General features: G+C 48.6%; 1 protein-coding gene across 1 annotated transcript in view; it reads left to right on the top strand.

Annotated features, from left to right (window-relative positions):
* LOC126979374 (protein draper) overlaps positions 1-16,870 on the top strand; it is a 71,428-nt gene that overhangs the window by 46,596 nt on the left and 7,962 nt on the right. The window contains exons 4-12 of the mRNA XM_050828628.1: positions 161-288; positions 1,325-1,571; positions 4,053-4,184; positions 4,944-5,061; positions 7,326-7,537; positions 8,994-9,139; positions 10,054-10,204; positions 11,089-11,195; positions 11,976-12,137. Of these exons, the coding sequence (XP_050684585.1) occupies positions 161-288; positions 1,325-1,571; positions 4,053-4,184; positions 4,944-5,061; positions 7,326-7,537; positions 8,994-9,139; positions 10,054-10,204; positions 11,089-11,195; positions 11,976-12,137 (1,403 nt within the window). The remainder of the gene's footprint in view (positions 1-160; positions 289-1,324; positions 1,572-4,052; positions 4,185-4,943; positions 5,062-7,325; positions 7,538-8,993; positions 9,140-10,053; positions 10,205-11,088; positions 11,196-11,975; positions 12,138-16,870) is intronic.

Below are 16,870 nucleotides of genomic sequence, written 5' to 3'. Positions count from 1 at the left end.
GTTGGAGTGCCATTCAGAATTTTTGGGGTTTTTCAAGAATCCTGAGCGGCACTGCATTGTTATGGGCATATCAATTACCATCAGCTGAACGTTCTGCTCGTCTTGTCCCTTATTTTCATTAAAAAAAGTTCCAACAACTTGTTTCTCGATATTTTTACAGGTACGCACCAGATTCTCAAGGCAAGGAATGCGTGCCGGTGTGTGTGGAGTCTTGCGTGCACGGGAAATGCATCGCGCCCGACACTTGTGCGTGCGCGCACGGTTACGGAGGACCTGCGTGCGATATATGTGAGATTTTTTTATTTATGGCGCACACGACAGACATTGTCCTGTTTATAATAAAACACTTCTACGATTCACTTGAATAAAATATGTAGATATTCAATAATTTCACTATACAAATTGAATTTGTAAACAAAATTTATAAACGATGTGGGACTCGAACCCACGACCTCGCGTTCCGTGCGACCGCTTTTCCACTGAACCATCAGCCAACCGCTCGTGTGACGTAACGTTCATAAATTTTGTTTACAAATTTAATTTGTGTTATTATTCCAAGAAGTTAAGTTATTAACAATTTCACACTCGGGCAGTCGGGTGACCAGCACGTCCACCAGTTTCGACTGCCCCGACAAGAACTGGCCACTGCATAAGCTGAGAGCAATTCCTAACAGTTACCATACTACCAACTTAATAATTATACGAAACTGATAACTTCATAATAAAGTAATAATACGAAACTGATAACTTCATAACAAAGATTTTGCATGTGATTTGTATAATATTACAATTATTAAAAATATACTAAATATAATAACTAAAACTATATAATATTAACAAGTTACAAATTATTCTATTAATATTATCATAACTGAATGTTGGTACTAATTGAAATGTCAAATAACCATAACATGTTCATAATAAAAAAACTCTTGCGGGTGGAATTTCGTAAAATCCTACCTAAGCTGACCTCTACTCGGCGAAAGGAATATTCCTACCAAATTTCAAGTATCTACGCCTTATGATTCTGGAGATATCGTGATGAGTCAATATATACGTGGAAGTCTAGATTTTGTAGCTGTTTTGTTGTTTGGCTGAAATGTCGGTAGATCATTTACCTAACCTATAGAAAGGTCAAACCTACCCGCAACTATTCAAGTTTAAGCCCCCCGTTCATTGAAACAATCTCCAAATCTAGTCATTAATGCCCGCGATACGTGAGGAGACAGCCGTCAGCTTGCCGACTGACGTCACTGAGATGGTGGGCTGCCCCATTATCAGCGTGCACGCATTATGTATGACGTCAATCACAATTGATTCGCAGCATGTCCTGACGGCAAGTGGGGTCGCAACTGCCAGAACGATTGCCGTTGCTTGAATGGCGGCACATGCGAGCCGCTGACTGGCGACTGCGCGTGCGCAGCCGGCTGGCGTGGCGACGCCTGCGAGCGAGCGTGCGCGGCGCTCAGCTTCGGAGATGGCTGCCGTCAGACCTGCCGCTGCCATAACAACGCGACCTGCGACCCGGCTAGCGGCGCCTGCAAGTGTTCACCCGGATTTACAGGACCGCTGTGAGTATCTCTCATAGCCTGTCATCGCGTTATAAATTCGGAAATAGAAATTGCAAATGAATTTGATAAATACTTCTCCGAAATCCCGATTGTCACGACCAAAGACCTTAACTCTTCGCCAAAAGCAGCATATGATATGCTTAAATTAGACGTACCAGTATCTTCCACTGATTTGAAATTTAAGTATGTTACAGGTAGCGATATAACTAAAATCTTCAAATTAATTAACCTAAAAAATACAAAAGACCTATGGGGCCATTCGACTATTATTGTAAAATACATACTTGACATTATAGCACCTGAATTAGCAATAATATTTAATGAATGCATAGATGAGGGTGTGTTCCCTGAGCTCATGAAATACAGCAAAGTTATACCTTTGTTTAAATCGGGCAGTTCTTTTGATCCTGCTAGTTTCAGACCTATTTCAGTGCTGCCCGTTTTTAGTAAAATTTTTGAAAAACTTTTGCTTCAACAGCTACAAATGCATTTTTGTAAATTAATGAACAAAAATCAGTTTGGTCTCACTAGGGGCTTATCAACAATTAATGCGGGTACTAGACTCATTGAGCACATCTTTGACGCCTGGGAAGAGTCACAGGATGCATTGGGCATTTTTTGTGATTTGTCAAAAGCATTTGACTGCGTCCACCATGAAACTTTACTCCTAAAACTAAAGCATTATGGAGTGAAAAATAGAGCCCTAAATCTGTTAAAATCATATTTAAGCGAAAGAGTTCAGATAGTCGATGTAAATGGCAAACGGTCTTCGGGTAAACCTGTGGGAATAGGTGTTCCACAGGGTTCTATTCTCGGTCCTTTCTTCTTTCTTATATATATATTAACGATCTACCGTTTGTGGTAGATGATAGCCATGAGATTGTATTGTTTTCTGATGATACTTCACTTATTTTTAAAGTGAAGCGACGTGCGGATATTGATGACGAGGTAAGCAATGCACTCTCAAAGATAGTGCGTTGGTTTGAGACGAATAATCTGCACTTAAACAGTAAAAAAACAAAGTGTTTACGGTTCATTACACCAAACACAGCGGAGGTACAAACCAACGTACTTATAAATTACCAGAGATTGGAACTTGTGGACACTACGGTCTTCTTGGGTATCACGTTAGATAAAAAGCTTCAGTGGGGTCCACATATTACCCATCTAGCAGATAGACTCAGCTCTGCGGCATATGCGACCGCTAGATTAGTGTACTTTAGTTATTTTCACAGCATCATGACGTACGGTATATTACTATGGGGTCATGCTGCTGACATTGATATAGTGTTTGCACTGCAAAAGAGAGCTGTTCGTACTATATATCAGCTTGGTTATAGACAGTCTCTCAAAGAAAAATTTAAAGAAATAAATATTATGACTGTTCATTGTCAGTACATTTATGAAAATTTAATATATGTTCGCAAAAATCGTCACCTTTTTGCTCTTAATAGTGATTTTCATTATTAACACTAGAAATAAGTGATTGCTTGTACCTAATTCTAGTAGGCTTCATAAGATACATAATAGCTTTAAGGGTAAATGTATACACTTCTACAATAAAGTCCCAGCCACTGTTCAGGCATTATCTATAAATAAATTTAAATGTTTTATAAAAAAATGGCTCTGTCGTAAATCCTATTACTCCACTGCTGAATATCTAAATGATCGGACAGCCTGGGACTAGATTGTGATTATTTTATAGCGATAGAAATAACTGTACAATATTGTATATTTTTATTGAAAAGAGCGCAAAAAAAAGAATGCTGGGAGAGTTTCTCGCGCCGCTTCTTCTCTCTCAGAGCGCCATTTGTTTCCGAAGCGGTAGTAGTATCTAGTAGTATAAGAAATGACATCAAAAAGAATTCTAAAATAATCAATTTTGAGAAAATAAATGCCTTTTATGCCTTTTACTGTGTGCTCATTGGTCAGGTAATGATCTCAACATATCTTAAACAATTGCGGCCCGGCCAGTGGCGCCTGCAAGTGTACACCCGGATTTCCAGGACCTCTGTGAGTATCTCTCATAGCCTGACTCAATAGAATCCTAATATTGAGGTCAGCGGGCGCGATGTATTGAATGCTCATTGATCAGGTAATGATCACAATATATCGTATACAATCGCTATTGGTTATTGTGTATTTATAATATAAGATCTGTGTTCCTAATGCGTTATCTAAAAGCTTTCGCCTTTTATTGGGCATACATGTAGAAAGTCGATGATACCTCTAGACCTGCAAGTGTTACAGCAATAGCGGATTCGAATGAAGCGATTTTAGTTGATACAGATAATTGAAAACGAATTCGTGTGAACTTGTTTAGGCGATTCCATTTAAATAGTCTTAATTGGAAGCATCTAATTTGCTTCAGAGGCAATTGGCTAAACTTCAGAAATATCCTCCATATTTCTGTATTAAATATTTTTTTTTTATATTAAGCATTACGAGTGTTACTACGCTTTATATACATTTTACTTACAGATGCGAGGAAGAATGCCCCAAAGACGATAAATGTCCGGAGCGGTGTCGGTGCCAGAACGGCGGGCAGTGCGACTTCGTGACGGGAGCGTGCGAGTGTCCGGCCGGCTGGACGGGCGAAGTGTGCGCCAACGAGTGAGTCGTGATTCTATTACTATATATACACATAAAACCTTTTCAGCGTGTTTTAATAAAATTTTTATTAACGGCGCCTATTTTTGCCGTGAAGCAGTAATGATGAAGATGGGCGCCGTAGCTAGTGAAATTACTGGGCAAATGAGACTTGGCATCTTATGTCTCAAGGTTACGAGCGCAGTTGTAGTGTCGTATGAATTACAATCAGCTGAACGTCCTGCTCGCCTCGTACCTTATTTTCATTAAAAAATACGCGTTATTTTGAAGAAATCCACAATTGTCTAAATTTTGTTAAGTTTTCTTGAGTCTCGTCCCATAAATATCCAAATTTTGTAAGTATTTTTTAGTGTTGTACCAGGATTTGGCAAGTGACACCTCCTGAGGATGCTTCGAGTAGAGGCGAAATACGTGTCGAATTGATTAAAGACAAATGTTAGCGGAATTTACCTTCCAGAAAACTCACAAAATTTGCATTGTGTTTGCAATGTGCACCGCACCCACACGGCCGTTAATCACGGCAAATGAGTACATTAAATACTATTCATTTTCAATACAAAATAAGCGACCAACCACGTGGTGTGGTTGTGGTACGTGTGAGATCACCCAAAGTTCCATGGCAATTTTTTCTCCAGAAAATTCTACCCAAAGAATGTTTTCAAGCATTTTCTGTACATAGAACAAACTCAAAAACTCGTCATATAAATTATTATGAAAACTTGGTACTCTTTGTGTACAATAAAATGCTTTTTAAACCGGCAGATGTCCTACCGGTCGTTGGGGTGAGCGATGCGAGCGCACCTGCGAGTGTGCGAACAGGGCCGGCTGTCACCACGTCACCGGCAAATGTTTGTGTGAGGCGGGATTTACGGGAGATAAGGTAAAGTGTGGACACATTGCGTAAGAATTTAAAACTACCTGCAATATTCTCAAGATATTATTATTAAAATAAAATAAAAAAGTCTTTCATTTCCTGCAGATTTCAGTTAACTTTACTAACTTTCGACTCGAGGAATGAATGAGTGAAGAAAGAATAGACTTATCACATATATAAGGGGTGTGTGTGTGTGCAAAAAACGTTTGTGTGGTAAAGGTTACTATAACATAAACGACTTTTTAATGATACCACAGATTTGACATAGAGCGACGGGCGACCGCTCTCAGTGTATTAAATAATAAGTTTAATTGTACAATATCACTTTGTTACAATATTTTTTATGAAAAAAAAAAAAAGAAGCCCGCTGAGCTTCTTGCGCCCGTTCTTCTCAGGTCTTAGGCAAAGCTTTTGGAATATACAGTGACATGTCACTGAGTTCATTAAATCAAGGATGTGAATGTGTTGTACGTGTAAAGGCCTGGATTCACTTTGATTAGTGATTAGTGCAGGTGATTAGTTGGCTGCGTAGTAGCGTGATTAGAAGCGTGTTCTATTTTTTGCGAGTGAAGTGCGAGTAGCCACGTCTCGCGCACCTCCCTTCCCCCTCACTCGCAGCCTGCCACTAAACAGCTGGAGAGTAATGTAATATTCCTTTGGATCTTCAGCAGCCAATTCGTTAAAGATTGGGTAGCTTGCGTCATGAATGCTTCTATTAATCCATTTTCGAACCCATATTTTTTATCTTGCATATTCAGCTTCCAAAAGTTCTTCGATTTCAGATACCACCGCGCTTAATACTTCTTTAAGTACTTCTTGCAATTGCAAGCGCGCTTCTCTATGTTCGTCCATACGTGCTGATCGACACCTAACAACTGAATTTACTAAACAAGAATCGGACACTACTTGCACTATACACCTGCACTATTCTAGGACCACTGCTTTTTCTTATTTATATAATTGACCTTCCTCAAACTATTAAGGATCCAATGGTCCTATGTGCAGACGATAGTACTGCCATATTTATTGACAACAATCCATTAACATATTGAAATTACATAAACAATTCGCTTAACGAACTAATAGAGTGGTTAAATTATAATAATCTAAAAATCAATCTAAATAAAACATGCATGACGAAATTTTCTTACAAAAAACACACAATCTTATGGATTAAATATAAATTATGACGGTAAAGCGATTAATGAAGAGAAGTCCATAAAATTCTTGGGCATTTGTCTTGACCACAATCTGTCATGGAGAACACACATTGATTATATCATTAAAAAACTAAATAGGTTCTCATTTGCTCTACATATGCTGAAGAAAGTAGTTGATATGACTGCGGTGTTAGCAGCATATCATGCGTGTGTAGACAGCACTCTGAGATATGGGATACTATTCTGGGGTAATGCTCCAGGGATTTATGAAGTTTTCAAAGCTCAAAAGAAATGTATCAGATCTGTCTGCTCACTAAAAGCAACCGAATCATGTAAACCTCACTTTTAATTAAATAAATTAAATATTCTTAGCATGCCATCAATATATATTTATGAAGTAGTAGTTATGGTAAAGAATAATATCAATAAATATGAAACGCTAATTTCGAAACGAAACGACAACAAATTACGACCTTTGAAGTCCAGAACAGAGTTGTATCGAAACAGCATCTTTTGCATGGGACTAATAATTTAGAATAAGTTACCTGACAATATTAAGCGCGAAAATATATTCTACTGTAATCACTCAAATCTTACTTAATAAAAAAAACATACTACTCATTAAAAGATTTGTTTGACGATAAAATAGTAAATAATAAAAATTAACTTCGACTGAACTCAATATCATTGTGTAGCCAATGACATTATATTATAAATTAAAACGAATAAGCCTATGAAATAATAACTATTGTATGATTGATGTTAATCTAAGTTCGCTTGGGATGTATATCTTTTTTTCTTTTTTTATAGTACAGTATATTATAATTGTTACAGAAATTAAAACGTGAACTATGTATTCCTCTATAAGTTTGCATACCTTATGGGTTAGGATTAGAGCACCTGTCAATTATAAGTCAACATCACATTATTACCTTATCTTGCAAATAAAGATGATTTCATTTGATTTGATTCGCACTAATCATCCTCGATAACTATTCACTTGCACTCGCACTAATCAAAGTGAATACAGGTTTTAAGCTTCAATTGTTTGACCAGTAAAATCATATTTTATCATAATGAATGAATCAGAATCGTATTTTTGTTTGATAGTGCTTAGAGACGTGTCCGCTGGGCACGTTCGGCGTGGGGTGCGCGGGCCAGTGCGCGTGCTCGCACGGCGGCTCGTGCAGCGCGCGGGACGGCTCCTGCACGTGCAAGCCGGGCTGGGCCGGAGCGCGCTGCGAGCGGCGCGCGTGCGAGGACGGCCGCTGGGGCCCGCGCTGCGAGCGGCCGTGCGAGTGCGACCCGCCCACCACGGACATGTGAGTGGCAGCAATAGAACTACGGCCGCCATCTTGAAATGTCACTCGACTGCTCGACTGTCAGTGTTTACTGTTTTTGAGTGTACCGTGTGTTTTATTGCGATACTTCTGAATTTTAAGGGTTTAATCTATATATATAAAAATGAATTGTTGTTCGTTAGTCTCGCTAAAACTCGAGAACGGCTTGACCGATTTGGCTAATTTTGGTCTTGAATTATTTGTGGAAATCCAAGGAAGGTTTAAAAGGTTTGAATAAACATCAAAATCCCCGTCTTTATACAAAAACAACAATTTTGATTTTCCTCCGACGTGTCCCCCGTCGTTCAGAAATCAAATAAAATTAATAGTTTAAAATGTAAAGCTAATTAGAATATCTATATCTTTATTACTTCCTGAGGAAGTAAAAAATAAACTTCATTAAAACACAGGTAACACTTAAAAAAATGATTAATTTTATTTGTTTTAAGTTTATTTTATACAAAAGTTAAGGTCTTTTATTTATCGATTGAGGCAGTACGAAGTCTGCCGGGTCAGCTAGTATATAATATATATATATCAAAATAATAATATAATTAGCAACACTGAAACAACGATGGCGACACCCATTCAGAGAAAAGTTGGTGACACTGTACACTCGAACCGGCCTTACATTTAATGTATTGTCAAAAATAAAATATGGGAACTGAAAGCGTGGAGAATGCGAACCGTAGCGGAGACGTCAAACTACAGATTAGGCGCAGCAAACCGAAAGCGGAGCACTGCTGGACGCCACTCGTGTCAAAGTCATGTATATAAACAACCGTTGCGCTTCGCATCTAGCATTCTCTCTCTCGTTTCACATGATACTGACAAAACCAGCTCATACAACTATCTCGCTCACGCCTCGCTTCGTACTCTCGTCTTTGGTTTGTTCTGACGTGACACGCCTTTCAGTTCGCCACGTATTCGGTTTGCTTTCGCTTTTCTATGTGACTTGATTCAAACGATATTGTTACATAACAAAATGATAACGCTTTCGGTTCGCCGTCTGTTAAACAATAGCTTTACAGTATATTAGCGTATGTACAAGTAAAAAACAGTCAACCATATTATTTGTGGGTGTTCTATGAAATATATGAACCCGAAAAATTAAAAGAATTTTACTTGGTAGCGATATTAGCAAAGTAAGGAGTAGAAAAAACGGTCGAAGGTTGCTTTAATTAACGATGATATATTATTGTTTTGTATATAAAATGCATGGCAACACGAATTAATGTAACAGCTTTTTGATATGTACATATGTATATAATAGAATAAGTATATATATAAAAAATATACAAATTAAATTTGTAAACCCGCGACCGTTCGGGTTCCGTCTGTACGCTCACCAACCGAGCCAACCGTTCGAGTGACACACGGTTCGTAAATGTCTGTACGTGTTGTTGAACTGTGAGGTTGGCCTCACCTGATCGTGCAGGTGCGACCCGTGGACGGGAGCGTGCGAGTGCTCCGCGGGCTGGGCCGGCGAGACGTGTACCCGCCAGTGCCCGCTGCTCACGTACGGCAAGGGCTGCCGGAACACGTGCCGCTGCGAGAACAGCGGCCATTGCTCGCCTGTCAACGGTGATTGTATTATATTTATTTATTTATTTTCATGTATGTGTAACTAGTATCCCCCGTAACCGCACACACACTAGCATAACGGTGCTTCACTTGCTAATATCAAGGCGCGGAGTCCTTTTTTTACTCGTCCGTGCATTGGGAGGCTCCTTTGCACAGGATGCCGGCTAGATTATTGGTACCAAAACGGCGCCTATTTCTGCCGTGAAATAGTAATGTGTAAGCATTACTGTGTTTCGGTCTAAAGGGCGACGTAGCTAGTGAAATTACTGGGCAATTGACACATTATGTCTCATAATGACGCCCGTTCTCAACCGCTCTCGCTACGCACGCCGATTACACCCAAGCTAAGACGAGTACTGAAACATCTTCGCACTCTTTTGTGGCGTGACGTTCTTGACTAAGACATTTATATATTTTATGTATAACCACGCATAACACTTAACAGAGTAGTCCTATAATGATTTTTTTTATTGGATAGGATTACGTCGAAGTTAGTCCCATATAAATTTCGAAAAAAGTCTTACCCATCTTACAATGCAGTGCCGCTCAGGATTCTTGAAAAACCCAAATATTCTGAGTGGCACACTATAATTCCGCTCGACACATTGAAATATAAGATGTTAAGTCTCATTTGCCCAATAATTTCTCTAGCTACGGCGCCCTTCAGACCGAACAGCTTCACGGCAGAAAAAAGCGCCGCTATGGAACACATAATCTAGCGGGCATCCTGTGCTAAAGAGCCTTCTGTTGGTAAATGCCCGTAGTCGCCTTTTACGACACCCTCGGGCTCGGAACTTCCCTATTCTTTTTATGCGCCGGGAAAGCAAATGGCAAATAATTAAATTAATTGTAGAGCTTTGACATTCATAACTTTAATAATTTTTTACTTTTAATGATTGATTGTCGGTGTACAGGATCGTGTCTGTGCGCTCCGGGGTACCGAGGCGTGCACTGCGAGGAGTCGTGTCCTCCGCCCCTGTACGGAGACAACTGCGCCGACACGTGCCAGTGCATGAACAACGCGACGTGTGCGCACGAGACCGGCGAATGTACCTGCGCGCCCGGGTAACATTCATTTGTCATACTCTAAAGCAGAGTTTTCACTGTCCATCATCATCAGCGGAAGACGTCCACTGCTGGACAGAGGCCTCCCCCAAAGATCGCCATGACGAATGGTCCCTCGCTGCCCACATCCAACCTATTCCAGCGATCTTGACCAGACCGTTGGTACATCTTGTAAGGCCTACCAACACTACGTCTTTCGGTATGTAGTAGCCATTCGAGGGCAGTAAGCCCCAACGGCTATGTTTCCGTCGAGCTTTGTGGTTGGTTCTCGTATGGATCTCCTTATGTGTTCAGATGTGTTTGTCCAAATGCCGCACTTAAGTTTGCCACAGTGCTCACCTTAGATCGTATATCGAATATCCGTGACAACCTTTTTTTGATATATGTACTACCCGGTTATTATCTCTGGACGTGATGTCGATGACGTCACATTGTCGCTTTGTTACGATGTGCAAAACAAGCATCACAAAATATTTTCCTAATATTATTATTTATAAATTAACATAGATTTATTTTTTCAGTATTATATTGTGATGCTGATTATTATTATTATTATAATAATGATAAATCAATGATCTTTCATTGATCTGGGTTATGTAAAAAAAACATACCAACTATATGAGAACCTCCTCCTTTTTTGAAATCGGTTAACAAGTATTTATTTTTCTGCCAGTACTATTATAGCGATACATAACAACAGACAATTCAGAACTATTAACAAAAAAAAGTCAAAACGTAACAATGAAAACTTCAAAAACATATCATAGTAACACGAGCGCGAGGGGGTGAAAGGGGAGTGGGAGGGGGCTTCATGTTCCAGTGAGATCTAGAGATAATGTGGCCCTGATTTTTTTTAGTCCATAACATTTTTAATCAATGTACAGGTTCGACGGATTGAAATGCGATCGACCGTGCGACGGAAAGACGTATGGTCTAGGTTGTCGGCAGCTGTGTGACTGTGAGAACGATGCGCCCTGCAACCCTGTCACAGGTATACATTGAGTTATAATCCCCACTGAATGACAGAGGGATAGACCGCCATAGTGAATTTATTAAAGTAGGCGTGGCGTTACTTTGCGGTAATCCATAACTATCTATATGCTTTAAGTTTTCTTAAGTGCCAACTTCGCCAATATTTGTCTTTAAACAATTCGACACGTGTTTCGCCTCTGCACTTTTGTAGTGTCGTGCCAGATTTTGGCGAGTCTACATGTCCTGAGGAAGCTAGACAAATATTTGTGGAGTTGGAAACTTAAGAACACTTAAAATTTTTGTTTAATAATTGATTCTAATTCAGATATTTTTATTTAAAATAAAAATATCTGAATTAGAATGTTTTCCTACCAGTTACTTACAGTGGGAGGCCCCTTTGCACAGAATGCCGGCTAGATTGTGGGTAACACGACGGCGCCTATTTCTGCCGTGAGCAGTAATGTGTAAGCATTACTGCGTTTCGGTCTGAAGGTAGCTAGCGAAATTACTAGGCCAATGAGATTTAACATCCTATGTCTCAAGATGACGAGCGTAATTATTATTGAAGTGTCGCTTAGAATTTTTGTTTTTTTTGACAAACGAGCGCACGCGTTATCTGGTGTTAAGTGATCACCGCCGCCCGTCTCTTGCAACACCAGAGGAATCGCAAGAGCGTTGCCGGCCTTTAGGGAAAGTTTTTCAAGAATTCAGAACGGCCCTGCATTGTTATGGGTAGGGCGCATCAATTACCATCTAAGTTAACGTCCTGCCTGTTTCGTCATAATGATATGGTTGTCAGGTGCGTGCGTGTGCGGCGCGGGGTACGAGGGCGAGCGCTGCGAGCGCAAGTGTCGCGGCGGCTCGTACGGCGCCGCGTGCGCGCTGCGCTGTGCGTGCTCGGGGCGGGCCGCGGGCTGCGACCACGTGACGGGCCGCTGCGAGTGTCGCGCCGCGTGGAGAGGTAACACAGGGAGACTTGTTATAATACACTCATTATTGGGCGGCGCGGGCTACGAGGGCGAGCGCTGCGAGCGCAAGTGTCGCGGCGGCTCGTACGGCGCCGCGTGCGCGCTGCGCTGTGCGTGCTCGGGGCGGGCCGCGGGCTGCGACCACGTGACGGGCCGCTGCGAGTGTCGCGCCGCGTGGAGAGGTAACACAGGGAGACTTGTTATAATACACTCATTATTGGGCGGCGCGGGCTACGAGGGCGAGCGCTGCGAGCGCAAGTGTCGCGGCGGCTCGTACGGCGCCGCGTGCGCGCTGCGCTGTGCGTGCTCGGGGCGGGCCGCGGGCTGCGACCACGTGACGGGCCGCTGCGAGTGTCGCGCCGCGTGGAGAGGTAACACAGGGAGACTTGTTATAATACACTCATTATTGGGCGGCGCGGGCTACGAGGGCGAGCGCTGCGAGCGCAAGTGTCGCGGCGGCTCGTACGGCGCCGCGTGCGCGCTGCGCTGTGCGTGCTCGGGGCGGGCCGCGGGCTGCGACCACGTGACGGGCCGCTGCGAGTGTCGCGCCGCGTGGAGAGGTAACACAGGGAGACTTGTTATAATACACTCATTATTGGGCGGCGCGGGCTACGAGGGCGAGCGCTGCGAGCGCAAGTGTCGCGGCGGCTCGTACGGCGCCGCGTGCGCGCTGCGCTGTGCGTGCTCGGGGCGGGCCGCGGGCTGCGACCACGTGACGGGCCGCTGCGAGTGTCGCGCCGCGTGGAGAGGTAACACAGGGAGACTTGTTATAATACACTCATTATTGGGCGGCGCGGGCTACGAGGGCGAGCGCTGCGAGCGCAAGTGTCGCGGCGGCTCGTACGGCGCCGCGTGCGCGCTGCGCTGTGCGTGCTCGGGGCGGGCCGCGGGCTGCGACCACGTGACGGGCCGCTGCGAGTGTCGCGCCGCGTGGAGAGGTAACACAGGGAGACTTGTTATAATACACTCATTATTGGGCGGCGCGGGCTACGAGGGCGAGCGCTGCGAGCGCAAGTGTCGCGGCGGCTCGTACGGCGCCGCGTGCGCGCTGCGCTGTGCGTGCTCGGGGCGGGCCGCGGGCTGCGACCACGTGACGGGCCGCTGCGAGTGTCGCGCCGCGTGGAGAGGTAACACAGGGAGACTTGTTATAATACACTCATTATTGGGCGGCGCGGGCTACGAGGGCGAGCGCTGCGAGCGCAAGTGTCGCGGCGGCTCGTACGGCGCCGCGTGCGCGCTGCGCTGTGCGTGCTCGGGGCGGGCCGCGGGCTGCGACCACGTGACGGGCCGCTGCGAGTGTCGCGCCGCGTGGAGAGGTAACACAGGGAGACTTGTTATAATACACTCATTATTGGGCGGCGCGGGCTACGAGGGCGAGCGCTGCGAGCGCAAGTGTCGCGGCGGCTCGTACGGCGCCGCGTGCGCGCTGCGCTGTGCGTGCTCGGGGCGGGCCGCGGGCTGCGACCACGTGACGGGCCGCTGCGAGTGTCGCGCCGCGTGGAGAGGTAACACAGGGAGACTTGTTATAATACACTCATTATTGGGCGGCGCGGGCTACGAGGGCGAGCGCTGCGAGCGCAAGTGTCGCGGCGGCTCGTACGGCGCCGCGTGCGCGCTGCGCTGTGCGTGCTCGGGGCGGGCCGCGGGCTGCGACCACGTGACGGGCCGCTGCGAGTGTCGCGCCGCGTGGAGAGGTAACACAGGGAGACTTGTTATAATACACTCATTATTGGGCGGCGCGGGCTACGAGGGCGAGCGCTGCGAGCGCAAGTGTCGCGGCGGCTCGTACGGCGCCGCGTGCGCGCTGCGCTGTGCGTGCTCGGGGCGGGCCGCGGGCTGCGACCACGTGACGGGCCGCTGCGAGTGTCGCGCCGCGTGGAGAGGTAACACAGGGAGACTTGTTATAATACACTCATTATTGGGCGGCGCGGGCTACGAGGGCGAGCGCTGCGAGCGCAAGTGTCGCGGCGGCTCGTACGGCGCCGCGTGCGCGCTGCGCTGTGCGTGCTCGGGGCGGGCCGCGGGCTGCGACCACGTGACGGGCCGCTGCGAGTGTCGCGCCGCGTGGAGAGGTAACACAGGGAGACTTGTTATAATACACTCATTATTGGGCGGCGCGGGCTACGAGGGCGAGCGCTGCGAGCGCAAGTGTCGCGGCGGCTCGTACGGCGCCGCGTGCGCGCTGCGCTGTGCGTGCTCGGGGCGGGCCGCGGGCTGCGACCACGTGACGGGCCGCTGCGAGTGTCGCGCCGCGTGGAGAGGTAACACAGGGAGACTTGTTATAATACACTCATTATTGGGCGGCGCGGGCTACGAGGGCGAGCGCTGCGAGCGCAAGTGTCGCGGCGGCTCGTACGGCGCCGCGTGCGCGCTGCGCTGTGCGTGCTCGGGGCGGGCCGCGGGCTGCGACCACGTGACGGGCCGCTGCGAGTGTCGCGCCGCGTGGAGAGGTAACACAGGGAGACTTGTTATAATACACTCATTATTGGGCGGCGCGGGCTACGAGGGCGAGCGCTGCGAGCGCAAGTGTCGCGGCGGCTCGTACGGCGCCGCGTGCGCGCTGCGCTGTGCGTGCTCGGGGCGGGCCGCGGGCTGCGACCACGTGACGGGCCGCTGCGAGTGTCGCGCCGCGTGGAGAGGTAACACAGGGAGACTTGTTATAATACACTCATTATTGGGCGGCGCGGGCTACGAGGGCGAGCGCTGCGAGCGCAAGTGTCGCGGCGGCTCGTACGGCGCCGCGTGCGCGCTGCGCTGTGCGTGCTCGGGGCGGGCCGCGGGCTGCGACCACGTGACGGGCCGCTGCGAGTGTCGCGCCGCGTGGAGAGGTAACACAGGGAGACTTGTTATAATACACTCATTATTGGGCGGCGCGGGCTACGAGGGCGAGCGCTGCGAGCGCAAGTGTCGCGGCGGCTCGTACGGCGCCGCGTGCGCGCTGCGCTGTGCGTGCTCGGGGCGGGCCGCGGGCTGCGACCACGTGACGGGCCGCTGCGAGTGTCGCGCCGCGTGGAGAGGTAACACAGGGAGACTTGTTATAATACACTCATTATTGGGCGGCGCGGGCTACGAGGGCGAGCGCTGCGAGCGCAAGTGTCGCGGCGGCTCGTACGGCGCCGCGTGCGCGCTGCGCTGTGCGTGCTCGGGGCGGGCCGCGGGCTGCGACCACGTGACGGGCCGCTGCGAGTGTCGCGCCGCGTGGAGAGGTAACACAGGGAGACTTGTTATAATACACTCATTATTGGGCGGCGCGGGCTACGAGGGCGAGCGCTGCGAGCGCAAGTGTCGCGGCGGCTCGTACGGCGCCGCGTGCGCGCTGCGCTGTGCGTGCTCGGGGCGGGCCGCGGGCTGCGACCACGTGACGGGCCGCTGCGAGTGTCGCGCCGCGTGGAGAGGTAACACAGGGAGACTTGTTATAATACACTCATTATTGGGCGGCGCGGGCTACGAGGGCGAGCGCTGCGAGCGCAAGTGTCGCGGCGGCTCGTACGGCGCCGCGTGCGCGCTGCGCTGTGCGTGCTCGGGGCGGGCCGCGGGCTGCGACCACGTGACGGGCCGCTGCGAGTGTCGCGCCGCGTGGAGAGGTAACACAGGGAGACTTGTTATAATACACTCATTATTGGGCGGCGCGGGCTACGAGGGCGAGCGCTGCGAGCGCAAGTGTCGCGGCGGCTCGTACGGCGCCGCGTGCGCGCTGCGCTGTGCGTGCTCGGGGCGGGCCGCGGGCTGCGACCACGTGACGGGCCGCTGCGAGTGTCGCGCCGCGTGGAGAGGTAACACAGGGAGACTTGTTATAATACACTCATTATTGGGCGGCGCGGGCTACGAGGGCGAGCGCTGCGAGCGCAAGTGTCGCGGCGGCTCGTACGGCGCCGCGTGCGCGCTGCGCTGTGCGTGCTCGGGGCGGGCCGCGGGCTGCGACCACGTGACGGGCCGCTGCGAGTGTCGCGCCGCGTGGAGAGGTAACACAGGGAGACTTGTTATAATACACTCATTATTGGGCGGCGCGGGCTACGAGGGCGAGCGCTGCGAGCGCAAGTGTCGCGGCGGCTCGTACGGCGCCGCGTGCGCGCTGCGCTGTGCGTGCTCGGGGCGGGCCGCGGGCTGCGACCACGTGACGGGCCGCTGCGAGTGTCGCGCCGCGTGGAGAGGTAACACAGGGAGACTTGTTATAATACACTCATTATTGGGCGGCGCGGGCTACGAGGGCGAGCGCTGCGAGCGCAAGTGTCGCGGCGGCTCGTACGGCGCCGCGTGCGCGCTGCGCTGTGCGTGCTCGGGGCGGGCCGCGGGCTGCGACCACGTGACGGGCCGCTGCGAGTGTCGCGCCGCGTGGAGAGGTAACACAGGGAGACTTGTTATAATACACTCATTATTGGGCGGCGCGGGCTACGAGGGCGAGCGCTGCGAGCGCAAGTGTCGCGGCGGCTCGTACGGCGCCGCGTGCGCGCTGCGCTGTGCGTGCTCGGGGCGGGCCGCGGGCTGCGACCACGTGACGGGCCGCTGCGAGTGTCGCGCCGCGTGGAGAGGTAACACAGGGAGACTTGTTATAATACACTCATTATTGGGCGGCGCGGGCTACGAGGGCGAGCGCTGCGAGCGCAAGTGTCGCGGCGGCTCGTACGGCGCCGCGTGCGCGCTGCGCTGTGCGTGCTCGGGGCGGGCCGCGGGCTGCGACCACGTGACGGGCCGCTGCGAGTGTCGCGCCGCGTGGAGAGGTAACACA

The sequence above is a fragment of the Leptidea sinapis genome, chromosome 1 (genome assembly GCF_905404315.1).
Source record: "Leptidea sinapis chromosome 1, ilLepSina1.1, whole genome shotgun sequence".
Lineage (NCBI taxonomy): Eukaryota > Metazoa > Arthropoda > Insecta > Lepidoptera > Pieridae > Leptidea > Leptidea sinapis.
Note: the sequence above shows the minus strand (reverse complement) of the source record. Positions and strands in the feature narration are given on the sequence as shown.